Source organism: Mycosarcoma maydis, chromosome 9 (genome assembly GCF_000328475.2).
Source record: "Mycosarcoma maydis chromosome 9, whole genome shotgun sequence".
Classification (NCBI taxonomy): Eukaryota; Fungi; Basidiomycota; class Ustilaginomycetes; order Ustilaginales; genus Mycosarcoma; species Mycosarcoma maydis.
This window is the reverse complement of record NC_026486.1, coordinates 705829-727962: the sequence shown is the minus strand read 5'-3', so window position 1 is coordinate 727962 and position 22134 is coordinate 705829. Positions and strand designations below refer to the sequence as shown.

At 53.6% G+C, this 22134-nt stretch overlaps 9 protein-coding genes across 9 annotated transcripts in view; 5 read left to right on the top strand and 4 right to left on the bottom strand.

The window, feature by feature from the left end:
* Window positions 1-451: 451 nt before the first annotated feature.
* UMAG_03632 (SNARE-binding exocyst subunit SEC6) lies at window positions 452-3061 on the bottom strand (the record flags this gene model as incomplete). The annotated part of the gene is made up of 1 exon (XM_011391752.1): window positions 452-3061. One exon carries the CDS (start codon window positions 3059-3061, stop codon window positions 452-454), a length of 2610 nt encoding a protein of 869 aa, XP_011390054.1.
* A 1245-nt stretch (window positions 3062-4306) lies between these two features.
* UMAG_03631 (uncharacterized protein) lies at window positions 4307-5050 on the bottom strand (the record flags this gene model as incomplete). Its single annotated transcript, XM_011391751.1, has 1 exon — window positions 4307-5050. One exon carries the CDS (start codon window positions 5048-5050, stop codon window positions 4307-4309), a length of 744 nt encoding a protein of 247 aa, XP_011390053.1.
* Window positions 5051-7261: 2211 nt separating this feature from the next.
* Window positions 7262-8131, top strand: UMAG_03630 (uncharacterized protein; the record flags this gene model as incomplete). Its single annotated transcript, XM_011391750.1, has 1 exon — window positions 7262-8131. The coding sequence occupies one exon, from the start codon at window positions 7262-7264 to the stop codon at window positions 8129-8131; it is 870 nt and encodes a 289-aa protein (XP_011390052.1).
* Window positions 8132-8789: 658 nt separating this feature from the next.
* UMAG_03629 (uncharacterized protein) lies at window positions 8790-11639 on the top strand (the record flags this gene model as incomplete). The annotated part of the gene is made up of 1 exon (XM_011391749.1): window positions 8790-11639. The coding sequence occupies one exon, from the start codon at window positions 8790-8792 to the stop codon at window positions 11637-11639; it is 2850 nt and encodes a 949-aa protein (XP_011390051.1).
* Window positions 11640-12386: 747 nt separating this feature from the next.
* Window positions 12387-15191, top strand: UMAG_03628 (uncharacterized protein; the record flags this gene model as incomplete). Its single annotated transcript, XM_011391748.1, has 1 exon — window positions 12387-15191. One exon carries the CDS (start codon window positions 12387-12389, stop codon window positions 15189-15191), a length of 2805 nt encoding a protein of 934 aa, XP_011390050.1.
* A 157-nt stretch (window positions 15192-15348) lies between these two features.
* UMAG_12237 (uncharacterized protein) lies at window positions 15349-15870 on the bottom strand (the record flags this gene model as incomplete). The annotated part of the gene is made up of 1 exon (XM_011391821.1): window positions 15349-15870. The coding sequence occupies one exon, from the start codon at window positions 15868-15870 to the stop codon at window positions 15349-15351; it is 522 nt and encodes a 173-aa protein (XP_011390123.1).
* Window positions 15871-16428: 558 nt separating this feature from the next.
* Window positions 16429-17334, top strand: UMAG_03627 (putative copper ion binding protein; the record flags this gene model as incomplete). The annotated part of the gene is made up of 1 exon (XM_011391747.1): window positions 16429-17334. One exon carries the CDS (start codon window positions 16429-16431, stop codon window positions 17332-17334), a length of 906 nt encoding a protein of 301 aa, XP_011390049.1.
* Window positions 17335-17542: 208 nt separating this feature from the next.
* On the bottom strand, window positions 17543-19864 carry UMAG_03626 (uncharacterized protein; the record flags this gene model as incomplete). The annotated part of the gene is made up of 1 exon (XM_011391746.1): window positions 17543-19864. One exon carries the CDS (start codon window positions 19862-19864, stop codon window positions 17543-17545), a length of 2322 nt encoding a protein of 773 aa, XP_011390048.1.
* Window positions 19865-20736: 872 nt separating this feature from the next.
* The window catches only part of UMAG_15087 (uncharacterized protein), a gene marked incomplete at both ends in the record, with an annotated part of 2249 nt that continues 851 nt past the window's right edge, over window positions 20737-22134 (top strand). The window contains one exon of the mRNA XM_011391824.1: window positions 20737-22101. Coding sequence (XP_011390126.1) covers window positions 20737-22101 — 1365 coding nt within the window. The remainder of the gene's footprint in view (window positions 22102-22134) is intronic.

Below are 22134 nucleotides of genomic sequence, written 5' to 3'. Positions count from 1 at the left end.
GCTGCAAACCAGATAGGTGAGCTTGAACTCGCTGATCAGTCTGACAGCATCTTTCCGTGGAAGCATCAACAGGACGCCAATTGCGCTCCAAGGAGCGAGCGCGAAAATCGTGTATGGTATCTGAGAAGCACGCTGTTCCGCTAGAAAAGTTTGGATCTGCCACGCTATCCTCACGCCGCGGCATTTGCATAGAAGAATGTACGGTCAGCAAGGACATCTTACCAAAGCCCCTCCAAGTAAGTACTGTGTGGGCAAGACAAGCGTGAATCGAAGCTGTCACGAGAAAGAAATATTCGTGATATATATATATATATATATTCACGAATGTTTACTAACACACACTGCAGCCGCTGCTAGGACGCTGACACACCTCGAGACTAGCCATGCGAACAATTTGCATTGCTTGGACAATAGTAGTGGCGGACCAATCGCAGTGTCATGGCTGACTCGATCAATCTTTGCTCTTCCAACCAGTCAAACCCAACGCCTGTGTCGCACTTGCCGCCATCCCTGCCGCTCTCTCTCCGCCGAGATTCGAAAGCAGGCCGCCTCCGAAGCTGGATCCGTACGCCTGAGCTACCCTGCTCATCACGGTAGGTCCGCCCGCTTCTGGAACAAGGTCATTGAGCCCTTCGCTCTTGACTTTTCTCCTTGCACTCTCCATGAGTCCATTCACGTCGTCCTTCTTCAGGTCGTCTCGAGCCTTCATGATCGCCTCGAGGAAACCCAAATGGGATCCGTGTGCTTTCGCAAAGCTCCAGTAGGGCAAGAATACCATGGTTGCCGAAGAGGCCAGCATACCCTGAATCGCGACAAGCACTTCAAACTTGTCGTTGACTTCCTGCTCCTTTTTGAATGCGAGGAAAAGTGTCTTGGCATCATCGATATCCTTGCGCATCTGCTCGCCCGCTGCAGGCATGCGCAACTTGCCGTTGCCAACACGCCTGAGTGCGCCAATGTAAGAGACGTGGAAGCGGTCGATCATGTCGTCGCATAGCACGTCAAACAGGTTCGGATTGAGCCGCTCGCTGTAATCCGACATGTAATCGCGCATCGTTTCGATGATCATCGTTGTGGTACCTTCCGAGTACCACACGGGGAATACGAACAGATCCTTGATTGCTGGTTGCAGATCGGCAAACACCAGGTCTACCAATACTTGTGTGCATCGCTTGGACACATCTAGGAAACCGTTGAGCGCGTTGTCGACCGCCTCGCGGATGCCAGCTTGGTACTTTTTGCTCACCATTGGCTCGAGCCTTGCTATCAGCACCTCGGCGTAGTCGGCAGACTTTAGCTGGTCGTTGGCCAATGCGATGACGTACTCCACCAGGCCGCCAACCACATCTTCCGGCGACTTTGCTTCGCGCTGCTTCTTGAACTCACTTTCGAGCACGCGCAGCCACGTCGCCTGTGTCGAGTGCATGGCTTTCGCTGTATGATCAACAACCTTGGCGAGCACACTCGCCTGGCCTGAGTCGGCTGCCACTTCAATCTGCTGGTTGACCATCTGGAACAGGATCGCCGCGCCTTGCAGGCCGTACAGCCCCTCGTTGTCTTCGTCGGGCGGATTCTGCCGCGCGACAAACTCGCGCACCTCGTCCGACATCAAGTTGGCCGTCCACTCGTCAATCTTGCGAGTGATCAAGCCCAGATAATCATCAATAATGCCTTGCTCTTTGCCCTCTAGCAGTGTCGGCTCGAGCCATGCCTTTTCTGCACCGATTTCCTTGGTCATCGTCTTGGTGTATTCTTGTGTGAACTGATACAACTCCAGCAGCGCGCTAGCTTCTGGATCTTTGGCGAGGATGCGTTCGCGCAGGATGTTGCCAAGATGTTTATGGTAGCTCTTGACAAACATGCGCAAAATCTTGTAGTCTTGCGGGAACAGAGGCGTCAGCTCCGACTGGACGAAGCGCATGTCATCATAGATCCAGTCGAGGTGCGCGAGGAACTCGAGGCTTGAGTCTTTGGCGCCGAAGCGCGACCAGCACTCGTCAAAAAGCTCGGCTGTGGACCGGTCGATTGCTTCGACAAACTTGGGTCGGTACAGCTTGATCACACGTGCATTGGCCACTACGGAACGGAAGCGTGCAGCGCCTTCGAGGTTGGCACGTTTAGCGAGACGAATGGCTGCCGCACGTTCATCCTCGCGTGACTCCTTTTCGACGATCTTGATGAGTTTGACCACCACGGCGTGCCGGCCTTCGCGGACCAAGTCCATGGTTCTCTCTGCAAGTGACATAATGTAGTCGTCGAAAGCACGGATGAGTCCATCGAGCGGCGCGAAGAACTCGGACACAGTACTCCGTACGTCTGCAGAACAAGTGCGTGCGATCTGAAATGTCTCGTTGCGAAAAGCCTCGAGCTGCGAGAGGTGGAAATGTAATGGCAGAAGGTCCGCAGCTGGGCCCATGATGTCACCCCGACCTCGTTGCAGCATCTCTGCCAACGTCTGGATTTTATCAGGGAGCGCATCAAGCTTTTCGAGTGTGCTTGTGGTCTGGACAAAATTGCGGTGAATCTGAGACACTTGGCTGATGATGCGAAAAGAACGGTTGGCATCAGGGTGGTAAGATCTCGAGCCGTCTTCACTATCTGCGTTGTTGTAGAGCGCTTCTACTTGTGCAAACGCTTCTCTGATGGATGCGACATCTTTTCTTGTTGCCTGCAGCTTCAGCAAGCCATCGCGTGTTGCTTCGAGCTGCTCTTTTGCTCCGAGCTTAAGCTTGGCGGACAAGCTGACTTGCTCCTTGAGCAGCTTCTTTCGTAGCGCCGAGATCTTGGTGAGATCGTCCGGGGACTTTAGAAATTCTGCAACCAGATTTGACGAGCTTGCTGCAGCATTGTTGGGTAAGCAAGTGGCAGGCAGACCTGCTGACATTGGGACAGCAGCATGTGCGGTGAAAGGTGGGCCGGTGTGCCCATCTGAAAAAGATGACGGAGTGGTAGGAGACAGTTGAGCGCCGCTGGTTCTATGCTGAGCGCCGTTTTGATTTGTGCCGAGCGAGTTGGATGACATGCCAACCATGTGATGGTGATTTGGAATGGCGAAGCTCATCTTTGCTGCAAGTGCACCGCCGATGTAACAAGGCGGACGAGATCCTTAAACTGCATAGACAAAGGCTTGAAATGGTTCCTGGTGGGACTATGTGCCTGCTAAGCGAGAGATTCTTCCTTTCACTCGAGCATTCGCTGTTCGTAACAGCTTGTCGCCGCTGTTACGGGTGTATCGTGTTGGCGACTGCGTTGTTGCTGTAGCACACTAATAAGAGATGTAAGGCAAGTTCGAGGTCAATCAAGAATCGTGAATAGCAGCAAGACCCGTCGGAATTCGGGCCCGAGCGCGTTTCTCGCCGTGGCACATTCACGATTCACGATTCACGATTCACGATTCACAGTCACGAATTCACAGACGTGATTCACAGGTATTCACGATTGATGAATCATGAATCACGAATAACCCTCATGTATTCACGACTCACGACTTCTACTTTCTCTTGCAATTTCGATTGGTCTCACACTCACGACTGTGGCTATCCGTGATCCGCAGAAGCTCAGCTTCATCGTTTACAATCGTGAATCGTGAGTTGGTGATTGGTGATTCGGGATTTGGGATAGTGACAACACTGGGATCCTCTGGAACCATGCGCCTTGATCGACAAAGGCAAAAGTCGGAAGGGTAGATCAACTGAGCCTCACGACTGAAGCACACTTACAGCGCAAAGAAGTACACACTGCAGCAGGATCGTTCGAGTTCCAGATACTCTCTCAGGAGTGTCTGGACGGGAGGTCTGAACTACCGAGGGTCGTGGTAATCTTCTTCGTCTCGTTCTCCCCTTGAGTTGCCTTGGTGACAAGGATGGAGCAGCTTAGCAGAGTTGGAGCAATGCTTGTGGCGGGTAAACCCGAACAAAAGAGTGCAGATGAGACAATGCGAACAGAGCAACGCAGTGAAAAGAGAAAACTACATGAATGCCAGCGGATTGAAGGGATCTGGGACGGTTCAAGTCGATGGACGAGAAGAGATGGGTCTATTGCAGAGTTACAGGTCTTGATGGCCATGTTAAAGTACAGAAGAGTGGTGAACGCGGGACGAAGCTTCTTGTTGCAAAATCCAGTAGAAAGGTGAGAAAGGTGGACAAGCCAAGTTCGCTGGAATGATGGGTACGCGAAGCATGCAAGTCAGATCGCAAGTTTCGGACGAGGAACGTGATTGTGCGCAGCGTAAAAAGCTCCACCTGGCTGCTGATCTGAGTGGATCAAGAGTTAAATCGAAGGCGGTCGCCACGGGTCTACATCAACCCTATGCAGATGCGCCCTCCTTGCCTCCGCTGCTTTCCTCTACAGCCTCTTGTGCTGCGTCATTGAGACCATTGCTTTTTGCATTCGCCTCTTCCTTCTCGAACTGAGCATTCGCAGCCTCGTCATCCTCAATCTCATCCTTGTAGACGTCCGGATGCTCGCGGAAGCAGTCTTGCATGGCCTTGAACTTGTCTACGCAGTCAATGCCCTTAGGCTCAGCTTCGGAGTAAACAAAGCAGGAGAAAGCAAGCTTGAACTGTTCTCCGCACGGACCGTGTGCCATGCCGCCGAGACACGGGCAGTCCCAGTTGATCTCGCCGGTCTCGGGATCGTATGCAGACTGTTGGCCTGTCTGCTCCTCGGATTCCTCGACAGCGACCTCAATTGCTACAGGCGTCTCTTCGACCGGCTCGACTCGTTCGTCCTGCACTTCAGCAGGGGCATGACGAGTATGGGCATCCTTGTGGAGTGTAGCATCGCCTTTGGCCTCCTTTGGCTTGAGACGGTCGTGCCATGCTTGGCGGGGCTCGCACTGGATAGCTGAGGATCGTGATTGCAGTGCATAGAAGGATGCACCAACACCAATGGCGGTAACAGCAGCGATCGAGTAGGATGAAAGGGCGGATTGGCGCGATGGACCGGCAGCGGCCTTGGTGGCAACGCCTCGCATCGCAGGAAGAAAGGTGCGCGAAATACGTTGGACGGAGCGGCCAGCCGAGCAAGCAACGAGTTTACTCGACAGCATGATGGCGAAGATCAAGGCGTTAAGGCTGATCTTGGCGTGATCGATGGCGGTGGGAGGGCCAAAAGAGGTTCAACGAAACCCTAAGTGGATGCTGATCAGATTTGCCAGAGTAGAATAACGTATAGCTTGAAGCCTGAAGTCTTGGGTTGTGAGTGGAGGTGATCCGAAGAAGAAAATTGTGGGAAGAAATCGGGACCTAGACCTAGACAGAAGGAAGAAGAAGGTCAGGCTGCTACGTACCAGAACTGAGCCATGATTGCCCGATTCCCGCGTTCAGATTTTGGCAGCCTTTTCTTGACTCAATTTTCTGTGGCGGTTTTTGGTCGTCGCTCACACTTGCATTCTGAAAAATCGAAAATAGTTAACTGCGTGCAGCATTCGGATCACAGCTTGACATAAGTTAGTTAGGTTCCTATCTGGTTCTTCTTTTGGGGGCTGAAGCATCTTTTCTGAATATTTATACACAGATCCTTCTCTTTGGTCTTGGATGCTTGCTGGAGAAGGAGTTCGCCAACCCTCGGTGAGCGACCCAGGACCAAGAAAGGCACCCTTCATCCCAGTCTGATTCGTTACTTCAGTCTGAGCGGGCCCACGGTTTGGATGCAGATGTGTGACGTTACCCCCGTGGCAGAAGCGTCCTATTTCCCTTGGTCTTTCGTTATGCGCACTGACGTGGTGATCAACTGACATGGTTCACCATCGCCTCTTATCCATCCTCCTGAGGATATCAAGCTCACCTTTGATGCTATAAAGATGGATCGAACCTGAGTGTCCTGGCTCCTCTGCCTTTCGTTCTCGCCGGTTTACGTGTATACAGCGATGATGAATCTGTTGTGCGGGTCGCCCTTGTTGTGTGGTTGACGAGAGGCTCAAGTGGTTCGAAAAGGAAGCTGGTGGGATGGCTTGCAAGTGACTTGCCTGAACTTTGAAGGTCTCGGCAGGTTCTTGTTTCCAACTTGTTTGTGTCGTTGTCCTTGGCCAAAAAGCCAGTTACGTATGTCTCTCGCTCCGACGTTGCTGCAGTACAGGTTGCAATTGTGAATCTTGTCCGTCAAACTCGCTTCTGTGCTACCTATCAGACTGAACTAGTCTGTTGCCAAGGAAAGCGACAGCCATTTTAGCGCCTTTGTCGCTAATCTGCTCGCATTAGTTCATGCGGATCAGCCCTCTCCGGCGAACACCGCTGACTGATCTTTTATCATGGTTGACAGCCCGCAATTGGCTTGCGATGCGAATTTCCTTTAGCGAGAGCACGATCGCGCAACTTGACGACTTCCAAATTGGACAAGCCTCCTGCAGCCTGTTGCTTTCTGCTTCGGTTTCGTCTTCGTCTTCGTCTTCATCTTTGTCTTGGTCTTTTCCTCGTGGTCCTCCACTTATCTCTGTCGCTCGCACGCCACGGAGAGCTTCGCTCGCGTATAAATTCTCTCCCGCTCTGTGAATGCTACCTGGCAATAGCGCCAACGGCGATGTCGTGTGCAACAAACGAAAGCAGTGTCGCTCAGCAACGTATGGAAAGCACCCTTCCGTTCGCTTAGTCGCATCCAAAAAAGTCTTGGCGGTCCACTGCCTCTTCGGCAATCTATCTCGAACCCTTGTTTCACCGCCGGGACAAAGTCATTGCGGAGACAGCGGCCCTCTTGTTCTCAGATCAACACTTGGCTGACCCAAATTTGTCTTCCCGTCGCACTGCTCTTACCTACCGATTAAGACGTGTTTGGAACTAGTTCTTCGACTTCTTCTTCGAAGTTGCCTTCTCTCCAGTGGATCGGTCGCTTACAAGAACGGAAGAAGCGTCTCCGTTCGGGTGCATCACTTCCGTCCACGGCTTTCACAGCGGTGTTGTAAGTAACAATTAGCTGCGGATCGAAAGGCTGAGGTGTCAAACGACATCCGTTCTTGTGTCCACGCGTCGACTTCTGAATGATTCGTGCTGATTCACTCAAGAGCTACAATCTGTCACGCCACTCAAGCATCAATCAACCAGCCGGATATGATTGGCGACTCATGGACAACATGCACCAGCGCGCTTCGCTGCGCGCTTCCATTGACCACTAACCTGAAGAGAAACGAGAGAATGCCTCGAGCATATAAGGAGACTTTGAACTTGCGTCCTCCTTCCCCCCATCTCAACACCCTGTCCAGCTTCTGAATTTTTCCGCGCTCCTTTCGTACAATCTTCTTCCACCAGACGATCCTATTGCTTTGGAAATGCAGTTCACGAAGCTTGCACTTTACTTGGGGGTCGCGCTCGCGGTGTCCGCACCTGCTGTCTTGGCGGCTCCTTCCGAGGTCAAGCTGTGTGGAAGTCACGAGACTGCACCCGCCACTGTCGAGGAGGTCTTGGGGAACAAAATTGCAGCTGCACGCGCTGCACGCACTTCCAACTCGCTTTCCAAGTCGGCTTCGGCTGCTGCCATCTCGGCTAGGATTCCGGTTTACTACCACTTGATCACGGATGGTTCTAGCAACGGAAAGATTTCGTCGAGCGCCATCGCCAACCAGATCTCGATCCTCAACGACAACTATGCCAGCACTGGACTCACCTACTACCTTGCCAGCACTGATACCACGGTCAACTCGGACTGGTTTAACAATGTCAACCAGGGCACCTCGCAGGAACGCGCCATGAAGTCGGCTCTTCGCAAAGGTGGAGCCAACGCTCTCAACGTCTACACGGTCAGCTTTGGCTCGTCTGGTCTGCTGGGATACGCAACTTTTCCCTGGAACTACCGATCCAATCCGACCAACGATGGTATCGTTCTTGACTGGAACACGTACCCTGGAGGACCGATTACCAACTATCAGGCTGGAAAGACCTTAGTTCATGAGGTTGGCCACTGGGCAGGTCTCTACCACGTCTTCCAAGGTGGTTGCTCTGGCAGTGGTGACTATGTCGACGATACTCCTCCTCAGTCCACCGTGACGCGAGGCTGCCCAACGAGCCAAGACTCTTGTGCGGGAGGTGGCGTGGACAGCATTCACTCCCACATGGATTACTCTTACGAGTCTTGCCGCTACTTGTTTACCGATGGGCAAATCGCTCGAATCGGTGCAGCCATGGACACCTACCGTATCTGAGGCTTGGCAAGAAGAATGGCGCGTACGCCACTTACAAAGGAGAGGATCCGAGTGTAAGAGATGGAGGACTGAATGTATGCGAGGCGAGCCCATTTGTTCTGTCGTTTTATCTTATCGCAATCATCACAGTCCCGGAGTAAAACCAAGTTAGTCACGAGCCATGTGCATCTTCTCAAAACCATCTTACGTCGCCGCCCGCGTTGCGAGAAGCAAGCGTGAAGTCATTCGTGATTGGTGATTCACGATTTCTGAAAGCGACTTTGACTTTTTGGTTTCCTTTCGCGTTCGTGTGGAGAGAAGCACGGATTCATGAAAATATCGTCAATCCATGTATCACGAATAGGTCCAGCAAATAAATTGATCTTGTTTCTGGAACTCACGACTGCTCGGGCCCGATCTCCGCTCGTGGTTCGTGGTTCGTGCGTCTGGAACAGGGCGAGACTCGCCGGTGTTTGTGCCGATCATTCGACCACGTAAGTGAGTGTGAGTGGTTCTACGTGTCACTCTTGTGACACCTTGACTGGATTCTGATTCTCACGAGCCATCGACCTATCTATTCGTCACAGCTCGAGCAGCAGGCGATCCACTTAGGGCTTACAGCAGCATATCGAGAGTACACCAGCTGCTTCGACACTCAGTCCGCTCCAACAACCTCACCATGTCCGCTCCAGGTACCCGCTCGTCTTCCGCCGGACCGACGGGTCAAGCTCAGCAGACAGCCAATGGTCGGATGTACGCATCTTTTCAGAAGCGTTTCCCGCGGATGGCCTTTGTCGCCAAGAAAATCTCGACTTCGCGCACAGGTCGCACCACCGCTAAAGCATGGTCCTACCGACGTCCGCTGCTGTTCGGTTTCTTCGCCACATATACAGCTGTGGGCTACCTGAAGCTCAAACGTGATGCGTACTTACGTGATCTCATTCATCCAGACACATACCTTGTCTGGAAGGTGTACGACGGCTCGATCGTCGAATCCCGCGGGCCACCCTCCGTGAGCGCACTCATCAACGCCCCTGCTGCCGGCGAAGAGGCGCCGCGAGTCATGGAAATGTTTGAAGTGATTCGTGCGCTCAAGTGGGCGCAGGCCGACGACCGCATCAAAGGCATCCTTGCCGACTTTAGCGGCTTGCATCTTCCGTCGTCTGTCACACCTAATCGCTTAGGCTTGGCGCAGATCGAAGAGCTCATGCAAGCGATTCACGAGTTCAAGATCGCCAAAAAGCAGCAGCATGGCGATAAGGCACGCCCTTCGATCGCCTGGGCCGATACTTTCAACAGCCAAGGTTCGTTTTTGCTTGCTTCCGCGTTCGATGAGCTGTGGATGCAGCCCGCCGGCTCGATTCCTCTGACAGGCCTCAGTGCCCAGATTCCCTTCTTCAAAAAGGTATTGGACTACTTTGGCATCAGAGTACTTGCCGAGGCACGAAGGGAGTACAAGTCGATGATCTCAACGTTTAGCCGCGAAGACTCTCTAACAGCTCCACAAATACACAACGAAGCAGAGCTGCTTGGTGAGCTCAACCGCGGGCTTGTCCATGCAATCGCTGTTAATCGGTTTCCTGACGAGGACCCGGAGCTGACGTCGAGCAAGGTCGAGGCATGGATGAAGCAAGGACCCTTCTCCACTCGGGAGGCTACGCAGCTAGGACTCATTAACGGTGCTGCGTTCAAGAGGGATATCATCAAGCGACTCATCGATCCAAAGCACGGCGGCAACGACGAGACCAAGTTCAAGTCGCTGCACCACTACAACAAGATTAATGACCGCCATCTTGACCGGCAACTCTCCGATGACGAGGTGGAGCGAGTTGGCGTGGTGTACCTACTTGGGGGGATCAGCTCAGCGCCGGGCGAGTTTTCCACTTCGTCCGTGCTCAAAGGTCTCAAAGAGGCAGCTGAACACAAGGACATCAAGTCGATCGTGCTGCGTATCGACTCCGGCGGTGGAGATGTGGTGGCGAGCGAGTCTATATGGGACGCTGTCCGACGTGTCCGTGAGGACTACGGCAAACCTGTCGTCGCTTCATTTGGCAACACTGCAGCGTCCGGAGGCTACTATGCCGCCAGCGCTGCCGATGCCATTCTGGCTTGCGAAAACACCGTTACTGGCTCCATCGGCGTTGCATCTTTGCGTCCGACGATCACACGCGCCTTTTTCGACAAATTCAACATTGGCATTCAGACGTTCTTCACCGCTTCGACGTCGCAGTCAACACTCCATGAGCTCGATGAGGCACAGCAAGCCAAGTCGGCAAAGCACATCGACGAAATGTACGACGAATTTCTTCAAAAGGTATGCGACGGACGCAGCATCTCCCGCGAAGTCGTCGAAAACTTGGCGGGTGGCCGGGTTATGACGGGTCTCAGCGCATGGGCGCGATGTAATCCAGATGCCGAGCTCGACCAGGTACAGCTGAATGTCGCCACGCCCAGTGCTGACAAGATTGTGGAGCTCGGTCAAGATGCTGCATCGGAGCAGGCGGAGACAGCCACACACCGAGCGGATAAGGTGGCAAACGAAGCAGTCAAGTCGGCTGTGCGCCGTGTCAAGGCGGTCAGCCTAACAAGCCAATGGAAGACGCACGAGGTATCAACGAGCAGCGGCAACAATACGGTCTTGATTGAGCGCATCGGTCCCAATCACGCGGCCGTGGCGCCTGAAACCGAAAGCGACAGTAGCAACACCAATAGCAATAACGACCACAATGGTCTCCTCTCTGAGCTGATCGCTAAGGCCGAAGAGGCCCTGTTGAGTCGCTCTGACAGCGCCAGCGGCGATGCTCCTGCCACTGCACCGGTGAGCAACGCCCTGACGGATGCCGAAAAAATTAAGAAGCGTATCGAGGAACAAGAGTCTCTTCTCGCTGTCGCTGCGCACTCTGCTGCTGAGCAATCGCGTCAACACAGTTCCGACAACGCCGAAGAAAATGAGGCTTCAGACGTGAGCACCAGGAACTCCGGTGCTACTGTTCAGAGCAAGACGGGACCCTACGGCAAAGGTCTGGTCGACTCGATTGGTGGGATCTGGGATTCGGCCTACTATGCCATGGCTCTTGCGCTGCAAGCAGAGTTTGAAGCTATGGTCACCAAGGACAACCTTACGATCGAGCAGGCCACAGCCAAGATCCGACCTGGAGCGGACCGCGAAGTGACTGATGATGGCATGCTTGCACTGGCTACCGACTTGAGGCTGGTACGCTTCCCCGAAGACAAGCCGTTCTGGAAAAAGGTTCAGGAGCTCAACGCCAAGGGCGATGAGCCACAGCTCTCCCTTCTCCCAAGGGCAGTCAGCAATACCGTGGCGATGATGCTTCAAGAGGCAGGCGAGAGAGCTGCAAAAGCAGCAGTCAGGATGCTGATCGCCACAGCAGCGGATCCGAGCGGCGTTGCAGCTGCTTTCGACGACCCGCAGCTGGCAGAGAAGCTGCGTGCCAGCCATGGGCTAGGAGCAGGCAATTCGAGAGGACGTGCAAGGGCCGAATATCCACTAGCGTCATTCTTTAGCTAGATCAACAGCAAGCGTGAAGTTTCAAACGGACGCGCTTCGTGTTGTTGTATTTAACTGTCCGTTCTTCGCTCAAGAATAGCTGGCCTATCTGCCTGCAAGCTTGAGTCGCCAATCTCTCAGAAGAACAGAAATGACAGATACAGCATAGAGAACAGAATCTGTGACGAGTTACAAAGAGCCAACCTGGGCGTTCATGTTCATTCACGATTGTTCGTGAGTTTGTGAGGACCCGGTCGTGCTTCATGGCTTGTGGTTTTGAAACCGGAGTGTTAGACCAGCTCAGTTATTGAACCAAAAAAACACATTCACGATTCGTGATGTACGATTTACGATTCATGAATATTCGTGATTCGTGATTTGTGATTTCGGCCAACTCCGAGATTCACGGTTTATGGTTCACCAATCGTCAAGTAAGGATTCGTGATTCACGACTGAGAGAGGCGGAACAGTCACGAGTGCAGCTCTTGCAGACCCTAGCATTGTGATTCGTAATTCATACCTTATCACTTGCACGACTCACGACTGCCATCTCGATGCATTGCCCACTGCCAATCATCTACCTTGCTCGCGCGCACCTCTCTACAGATAAGCATCTCAGGCACATGCTTTTTTAATCCTTCCACCGACTATATCACCAGCTTGTCTCTCACCGCACCGATGACAGCGTCAATGCGTTCGGCGCCTTGATCTCGAAACACGGACGACCATCTCTATGGACACTAAGTACGACGGTAGCAAGTTGACATCATGATGTGGACCCCCACTCTCTTGTCTTCCAAGATAGCTACAATACCGTCCAAAGCGCTAGGGGCAGCCTTGTTGTGCTTTGCATTGCCATATGTTGCCTCTGTGCTGTTGCAATACAGCGTCGCTCATCGAATTGCGTGTTCGGTGGTCATCTTTCTTGTCGTGTCAGCGCAATTGCAATATCGTACGACTAAACGCTTCCAAGTCACTCAAAAATTGCAGGCACTCCCTCGGACGGCTCGTTGTGACTCTCCTTCGGTGGAATGTGGAGATGATCGAGAGGTAGAACGAGCTCGTCGCTTCATACCGCCGGAAACAGGTCGCAACTCAACACCTGCCTGGAGATCATCAACGACAACGAAAGCAACAATTGCCCAAAGCGTAGCACACATTCGCACCAGTCAATGTCCGCAGCTTGTTGATGCTTGCTACCTGGATGCTGCAGCTGCGCCTCCCTTTCCGTCTGGTCTGGTCACAGCCGTGGCAGAAGAGCTATCAGCCAGGCTCTTGTCCAATCCGCACTCCAAGTCACCATCAGCGATCAGCACGGCAGACCAGATTGCAGCTACTCGCCTTCGGATGATGCGTGAGGTATTTGGAATTCAAGACACACACGACTGGCATCTCATCTTCACCTCAGGCACCACCGCCAGTCTCAAGCTAGTGGGCGAATGCTTCGACTGGGCTCCGACAAGAGGCAAGGTCGGATTCTCGTACTTCTTCCAGAGTCACACTAGCGCTGTTGGAATCAGAGATCTCGCAGCACGCGCTGGTGTTGCTAGTGCTAGTTTTGCTGAAGAGGACGTCTGCGAGGCGGCTCAGGAAGGGTTGATTGTGCTTCCGTTGCAGTGCAATGCAACTGGCAGGAGATATGTCCACCTGGCGAAACAGCTTCGTCGTTCAAGGTCGGAGAAAGCAATCGTAATGGTCGATGCCGCTTCGTTTCTGTCATCGTCTCAAAATTTGAATCTGTCTGGGTGGGCTGCCGAAGAACTGCCGGACATGATCGCCTTCTCATGCTACAAAATATTTGGGCATCCAACTGGTCTCGGTGGTCTGCTCGTTAAGAGATCTGCCGCTGGTCGACTGCAACACAAGACATACTATGGCGGCGGAACCGTCGACTCAATTCTGGCCGAGGCTCGATGGACAAAGCCACGGAAAGATTTTGAGGCAAGGCTCGAAGATGGCACGAGCAACATCCACGCAATTCTTGCAGTCAACACGGCGCTCGATTATTATCGCAAAGTGTTTGGGCCCTGGGACCTGCGCGGCCACTATGTGGCTAGTCTTGGCAGCAAGCTTGTTCAAGGCATGCAGAGCATGAGACATGGTAATGGTAACCCTGTAGTCCAGCTCTACCGAGGGCGCGGTGACGCCGGAGCAGATCGTGGTCCGATTGTCAACTTCAATATCTTGACCGCCAACGGCTTCATCGTTCCACCGCAGGAAGTCGATCGACTAGCCAGCATCAGCAACATCCATTTGCGTATGGGCCGGCATTGCAATCCTGGCTTTGTCACATCCCAACTCGGTGTCAGCGCAGCCCAGCTCAAACAAGAATACGCTGATGGCGTGGGGTGCGATGATGCCGGAAGCACTTCCCTGGAAGGCACTTCGAAAGCGTCAACATCGTTGCGAGTCAGTTTGTGCATTCTGAATACGGATGAAGACGTCGAACGACTGGTCGGCTTCATTGCACGATTTTTCCTTTGCGCATCGCTCACCGCGCGGTACGAATCGGTCAAGAGCATTGGAGGAAAGCCAAATGAAGGGAGGCGCTTCGAGTTGGCTAACATCACGATGTATCCGATCAAGTCCTGTTCCGGTCAGCATCTTGAGCACGGCGAGAAGTGGAACCTTACACGGCACGGTCTCGAATTTGATCGTGAATGGATCGTGATGAATCTTGCCAACGGCAAAGCGCTTTCCCAAAAGCGGTTTCCGAAGATGGCGCTCATCCGGCCAAGCGTCAATGTTTCTGCTCGCACGATGACTGTATCCATCGTTGGCACCACTCGAGCCTTCACGATCAAGCTGGACGACGAGTCGCAGTACGTCGACGAAGCGTCCGGGGACACAAACGTCGAGGTTTGTGGCGCTGAGTTGCGTCCACGGCCTCACAAAAGCGAAGTGGTGCGGTCCGTGCTCACCGATCTACTGGGCGTGTCGTGTACGCTGGCAAGGCAAGCGACAGAGGTGAGTCGACACTCGAAACTTGATTCGGGCCGCGACAAGGTTCCGCTCATTTTCAGCAATGAGTCGCCTTTTTTGCTCATCAATGCTGCCAGTGTGGACAAGGTCAGCGAATGGGTAGACCAAGAGACAGCTGTATCTCCTGCGTGTTCTTGTTCTTGCTCTTGCTCTTGCTCTTGCTCTTCGACTGCCATGGATGAATTGGCTTCCGACTCGGGCTACTCTTCAGCATCCCACACGGAAGGAAAAGACAAGCAGGACGGGCTGATAGCGCAGGGTGCGAGCTTTCGTGCCAACTTTTTGATTTCTCCCATCGACGGGACTGCGCCGGCAGCATTTGTAGAAGACGGGATTAGTCGGGTGGTGCTGGGGGCCAAGCACGTGTTTGGTGTGCTTGGAGAGTGTCGGCGCTGTCAGATGGTTTGTGTGGATCAACGCACGGGCGAGATCAAGCCACAGCTGCTCAAGACGTTGGCGAAACATCGGAGGAACGGGAAAGGTAGGATCATCTTTGGCTCGCATTTGGCGTGGCTGCCGAATTTGTCAGCCAGTAATCGAGATGAAGACGATGCAAAGGTGTGGGTGGGGATGCAAGTTGTCGCCACCTGAACGATGTATAGTACTGTATGCTCCTCGATAATTGCCCATCGTCAATGCATCACACAAAAGACGCGGTTCGACCTGGAAAAGCCATGAGAATGACGAATGTCGAGGTCATTGAGGTTGTAGGATCCAAGTTAAAGGGCGAGAGACATGTTGGCCGAGTTCAGAAAGGCCAATACCAAGGCTTGTTAGAGCGTTTTTCTGGTAGTGGGATTGCTGGTGATGATCCAGAGGCGTCAATCTGCTGAACAGCTGTATCCACCTTGTCTGCGAGACTCTTGGCAGTCGCTTGAAGTGAACTTGTCTGCGCGTTCATAAGCTGAGTCTGTTCATGGCGGTCCAATACATTCCACAAGAGATGCAGACCGAAGTAAGCACTGCTGCCGTAAGCAAGGATGCGTAGGAGAGCGGGAAAGAGCTGGCTGTAAAGCGAAGAGTGACGTGCAGAAGCACCGGTGGGATTGCGGGCTCGCTCAGCTTTGCGTGCTGCTTTGCTGGCGAGGTAGCTCTGCGCTTCGTTGAGCTGCTCGGATTCGGTTTCGAAGTGAGAGCGCGGCTTCACGAGTGAGCGATGTGCAGTCGAGGTAAGCGTGCGAGTATGCGATCGGATCAGCACAGATCGAGTGAACCGAGTCGAAGGGGTGCGCAGCAGGGTCGCTGTCGTAGATGGTGCCAGTAGAGTCATTGATGTGAGCAAAGTGTCCAGCGGATAACAGTGTAGGTCAAGGTCAGAATCGTGAATGAGAGTAGAGATGAGATGAAAATTCAGGCAAAGCCAGTCAAGCCGAGCAGATGTTGGTCCAAGCTCGAGGCACCACTCACGACTCTCGATTTCCGCCAGTCCAACCAGCGCAAGAGGAAGAACGCACGACGCGTGACGCACGGCAGGGATCTATCACGAATCATGAAGAAAATATAACGTAGGCAAACCCCCTCGGCCCGTTGGTCAAGTGTCACGAGTCGTGAGTTGTCTGCGCACCTTTTTGGGCAGTCCTGTGAGTTGTCAAGGCCCAACTCAGGCTGACGACTGGAACTTTTGAGAAGAAAGAGACAAGTTCCTCCACCTTGTGCCTCGTGCCTCATTCGTGATTCACGATTCGTGATTTACGATTTACGATTTCGGCTTCTTCTGACAGCTGATGTTCACGAGTCGTAGTGAGTGCTTGCACGCCTTGTCTGTTTCCATTTGCTACCACCTGTCGCATTCTTGCCAGTCAGTGATTGTCACTACCCTTTCATAAAGATGAACGCTGCATGTTCGACAATGCGCGCCTCGTCGATCATGCTTCGGCAGCAACAGCGGAGCGTTCGAAGGATTTCTTCCCTCTCATCAACCACCATCCGTCCTTCGACGCGGATCGCACCGTCACTAGCATGCTTCGGTAATGCTCGACAGTACTCCTCCCAGCGCGAGGAATCGGCCAAGGACAAATTGGCTATTGGACCATTCAACCTGAAAGCTGGTCTTCTATTCCTTGTGACAGGTGCTGGGTTGCTCTACTACTTCCGCTCCGAAAAGCAAAAAGTAGAACAGAGGCGCAAAGCCGAGACCGCGTCTGCCAAAGTCGGCCGTCCACGCATCGGTGGACCTTTCAACCTGATCACTTCGACATCGCATCCTTTCACGCACCACGACCTACTGGGCAGCTTCTCCCTGGTCTACTTTGGCTTTACAAACTGCCCAGACATTTGCCCTGAAGAACTCGACAAGATGGGCGAAGTGGTGGATAGGATCGATGCAAAGTACGGCAAAAAGCTCATCAACCCCGTCTTTATCTCGTGCGATCCAGCACGCGATACGGTACCACAGCTGCAGAGATACATGGAAGACTTTCATCCGAGAATGGTAGGGCTCACAGGCGCATTTGATGCGGTCAAACAGGCGTGCAAGGCATACCGAGTGTATTTCAGCACGCCTCCTGGTGCGGATCCGATGGGCGATTATCTGGTGGATCACAGCATTTTCTTTTATCTCATGGACCCCGAAGGCAAATTTGTCGATGCTTTCGGTCGCAGTGTCGATGCTCAGGAGACAGGCGACAAGGTCGATGCCTATGTCAAACAGTGGATCGATGCTGGATTGGAGATCCAAGAGGCCGATGCAAGGGAGAGGGTGCAGAAGGATGGCCGCCAACAGGTGACACTCTGAGCAGTCATTTTCTTTCCACGCTCGCCAAAATTCTTGCCCAAGTTATCTGTATACTAAGTTATCAACCTTGTTGTTGTTTCACATTGAATCCACCGCTTTCGAATTCGTGCTTTGCTTTTCTGTCTATTCACGCTTCGCTCGTCACTATTGCACACGCGAGAGTCATCTGTTTGAACAACGAGGCTGTCATTTGGCCCATTTGATTCATCTAGCGACGAGGCGTACGTCGAGTGGTACGAGTGTCTGCAGATGCCGAGCTCCTTGTTGCAGCTCGAGCCGAGGCGGGCGTTCGAGGGGTAGGCGTGGATGCTGAGAGCTGCTTGTCGCTGCTTCCTCTCCTCGAAGATGAGCCAGCCGGCGTTGCCGACGATCGACTGGAACGCGTCTGCTTGGCTGGAGTCGAAGGCGCCGGTTCCTTGGCGGCACTCGAGCGAGAGACGACCGAAGCACGCGTAGAACGGCTCGACGGTTCTGCGCCTGTACCGCGCCGACCAGAACGGCTGGTAGCGCCTTTGCTCGATCTCTGACTGCGACGACCAGGCGTCGAATCACTGTCGCTAGCACCCTCATCATTCTCTTGATCGTCGGATCCTCCTTCATCATTCGACGCTTCGTCTGAGGCACCTCCCGCTTCTTCATCGGCTTGCTCCTCGTTGTCAGAGTCATCTTGCTGCTCGTCGCCCTCTTGCTGCGCATCATCACGCTCAGAGCTGCTCTCTGCATCGGCGTGGCTCCCAGCATAACTTTGATCTTCTTCCGTATCTGCCATCTCTTCTTCCCCATTCTCACCGGCCAGTTCCATGTCGTCCGACTTGGACGCTCTGCGACTACTACGGCGTCGCACAGACGGCCGCGCTTCTGCATCTTCTTCGTCGCTCGAGAGCGCGCCTCTTTTCTTTGACGACTTACTCGCGGATGGATGTGCTTTACCTGATCGCCGATGTGTGGCACTTTCGGCTTCGCTTTCGGCAGCCTCTTGCACCTGTGCCTGCCTTTCCGCATTATCACTGGCTTCCACTTTCTCGTCGTCTGCGGTCTCTGTGTCGTCTTCCGATGCTGCCACGTCGTCGTCATCGTCGTCGTCGTCTGTTCGACGGCCGCGGCGAGTAGATTGAGTTGGCGTCACGTTGCCAGAAGTGCTCTTTCGGCTGGCTGGTGTCTGGCGCGACGTGCGGCTGAGAGCGGTAGGAGCGTGACGACTGCCCCTACGCTTGGGTACGCGTTCGCTGCGCCCATTCTCCCCAACGGAATCGGCATCGTCCTCGGCGTGTTTGCTAGTTTGCTCGGCGTCGCTCAGTGCTTCTGCCGTGCCGCGCGCCTCGCCACGTTTGATTTTGGTTCTGGGTTCGATCGCATCTTGGCCCCGACGATTTGAGCGTCGTTTGTGCGTAGAGTCCTTGGAGACGTCTGCGTCCGATTCGGGCTCCGAAAGATCTTCCTCCTGTCGTTCGTCATCGCTACCCTCGTCGTCGTCGTGTGGCTCGGATTTGGTGTCATCACTGGTGGCCGAACGTTTGATCTTTTCGTCTGGTGTCGAAGCTTCTGGAGCAACAGAGCGCGCGTGACTGGTTGAAGATGGACCTTCCTCATCTTGGCTCTTTGCGATGCGGCGTTGAGCAATCAAAGGCTCAAAATCTTCCCAAGGCCACAGATAAAAGTCTCTTTTCGACATGCCATCACCCGTGCCGCGGATATCATCGCCATAGATCCAGTTCTGAGAGTTTTGGTTGGATTTTGGTTTGCGCTCCCGACTCAAGTGAAAGTCGGGCGAGCCAGGATGTTCAAAGACGCATCTCGAAAGTACGTCGGCGGAGAGCGAATTTGAGTTGCCAGTGTTTAGACCGATGGCGTCGAGCTTGCGTTCGGCGCTGTGGGGCGAAGAGCTTGGTGTAGTGTCAGAGCTGCTCAAGTCGCCAGTATCTGTGCTGGTTCCTGCTTGGCTGGAAGAGTCGAAAATGGCGCTTTCCTCCATTTCATCCAGTGCCTCAAGATCAAAGAGGTTTTGAAGCTCGTTCCAGATCATTTCGGCGGTCACAGTACGGTCAAGTCCAAGCTGAGCGATGGCGAGACGCGTTTCTTCGGTCTCTTGGTCACGTTGGCGCTCCTCGTGCTCCTTTTGTTCTGCATCGTCTTCGGAATGGTCACCGTCCTCTTGCACAGGACCTGAGCTGGCAACGCTCGCTGAGCGTGAGCGTGATTCCTTGCGCGAGTGGGTGAGAGTGGCTGCAGCTCCACGCCGGACACGCGAGTTGCTGCTTGCAGTGCTGCTGGATGGTGGTGGTTTGGCTTTCTTGTCGCTAGCAATGCTGGATGGTGCTGCGGAGCTGAGCTTTTCGAGTCGCGTTGTTAGTCGCTGATATCGCGCATCGAGCGCTTTCTGGGTGTCCATGATGATCGGAAGCATCTTGAAATGCTTGTGTGGACCAATAGGTCGATGGAGCGCGATCGAGCGGAGGAATGCAATCTGTACGTCATGATCAGCTGGGAGAGTTACGGTGGACGAGGAGGCTTGCGCCGACTCTATGGCCATGACGGGGAAAGTGTATCGTTGAGCTGAAGCGGTGCCGAGTGACTTCCGAACAAGACGGCGCGACAATCACGGATGTCAGCTGCCTGAAGTTGTTTCCGCCGAGACGGTAGAATCAGAGAAGGCTATCAGGCGGCGGATGCTGGGATTCGGTGGAACTTGTCGACTTTGTGGAGCTTGTGAAACTTCAGGCGGTGGTGGTGCTGACTGATTGGCGGATTGAGGGTGGTCGCTAGTGGAGCGAGAAGGAACGAGAAGACTAAGAAAGTAAGGATGCGATGGGCCTTACCCATGTGCGAGTCAGATTCACGATTCGAGTTGTCATGAGTTGTGAGTTGAGCTTTGGGTGTGTCGTTAATCACGAATTCGACTTGGCCGCCGTCTTCCTGCTGAATCGGAGCATTAGTCGCGTCCTCGTTGACCGATCTCCCGATACAGCCGATACCTGCTTGCTTCGAGATAAATGGCCATTCTGAAAGAACTGAATGGACTTTGTGCTTGAGTCATGTGCCTTTTCGCGTCTTCTCATCCAGATCTGATTCCCGATACTTCGATCTAAATTCGATGGATTTTAGCTGTTAACGCGTCCCGTGTGTTGAGAGACCAAAGCACAGTGTGCACTTTTAATTTTCGCATTCACGATTATTCACGATTCACGATTCACGATTCACGAACACGGAACACAGAATCACGAAATTAATCGTGAATGTGCTGTGAGTCGTGAGTTGAGTCTCGAAACGCGTCTTCTCCTCACCATCCTCTCCATCTCAGCCCCCCTCCCCCCGGCTACGCGGCAATTGAACCCTCGCTGCTGCGCTTTTGAGTCGTTATATCCCATGCTTGCATTCGTCGTATCATAGTCTTGTTCCTCTGACATGTTCTCGGCAGCGCCGACGTTCTACAGCGGCATGATGGACGCCTCCACACAACTTGCTGTCAAGAAGAAGCCTACCAAGCCACGCAAGGTCCAAGCCGAAATCGACTTTTCCCTACCGCTACATCCTTGGGCGACCACATATACGTCGCAGCTGCAGCATCTGTCTCACCAGCACGCTGCTTCCACTTCTGCTTCTGGATCAGTTCACGAGACACCAAAGCCACAGCCACAGCCGTATCTACAGCCCTTGTCGCAACCACAGCCGCAACAGAAAGCACAACTACAGCAGCAGCCGCAACATCAACATGCGTTGGCGACTCGTATGCTTCCACCACAGTCGATGTCAGCAGCTGCAGCACCAATCTCAGCTTCAAGCTTCTACTCACAGCCGCAGCCTCCTCACCAGGGCAGTCTCGCGCAAACGAGAGCGATGTCAGTGCCCAAAGCAAGTCTCGAGCTTCAATCGGTGTCAGCGAGGTCCAGTCCTCAGGTCGTTGCTTCTTCCTCTCTAACTCTGCCGTCTAAGAAAAACTTGCCGACGCGAGCTGATTTGCACTTCTTGCTCGGTGGCTCGTCCAAGGCAAGAGCACGTTCGTCTACATCCAATGCAGCCGCTCAGACACCTTGGAAATATACAAAAGCCACCGAAAGCAACCAAGACAGCGCACAATCTTCTGCTTCCATCCCACTTTTGTCGGAACCTGCTCAAGAGGTCTTGCCACACGTGAGCGCACGTGTACAGCCTTCTGGAGCTCAGCCGCCCTCAGTATCAGCGAGCGAAGAGCGTCATTCGAACCTGTCTACCTCAAGAGAAGCGCGTGCGCAGAAAGCTGCCTCAAAATTGCCAGTCCGTCACCAGCAGGCTACCACAGTCGCAAAGCACGAAGATAGCCTTCCTCTGGGCGCGGAAGCTGTGATGAGACCGGATCATGGAGCAGACTCGTCGTTCGAAGCTGACGTCGAAGACGAGAGGGAGCAGGACGATCCGAACGATCGCGATTTCCGTCTCTATGACCGTCGATTAGCAGGCGGCCGACTCTCACGCAAAACGCACGACTCTGACAAAGCGGATCAAGTAAGCGCTCGAGATGACCCAACTCTCAAAAGGAAGCGTGGACGCCCCAGGCTGTCGAGCACGACAGACGAAATGGCTGGCGGTGAAACGGATCCTGCTGTCGATGAGCAGCCAAAACGTCGAGGGCGTCCACCTAAAGCTCGTACCGCCGAGCAGCAACCAAAACGACGCGGTCGGCCTCCAAAGTCGACCTACACGCCTGAACTCATGCACGCATCAGAGAGGCGCAAGAGCTCCTTTCCATCGCCGAGAACGACCCCGGGGTGTCAACCCAAAAACTCAGCTCGATGATATCTTGGACCCGCAATCACGTCAAGCCTT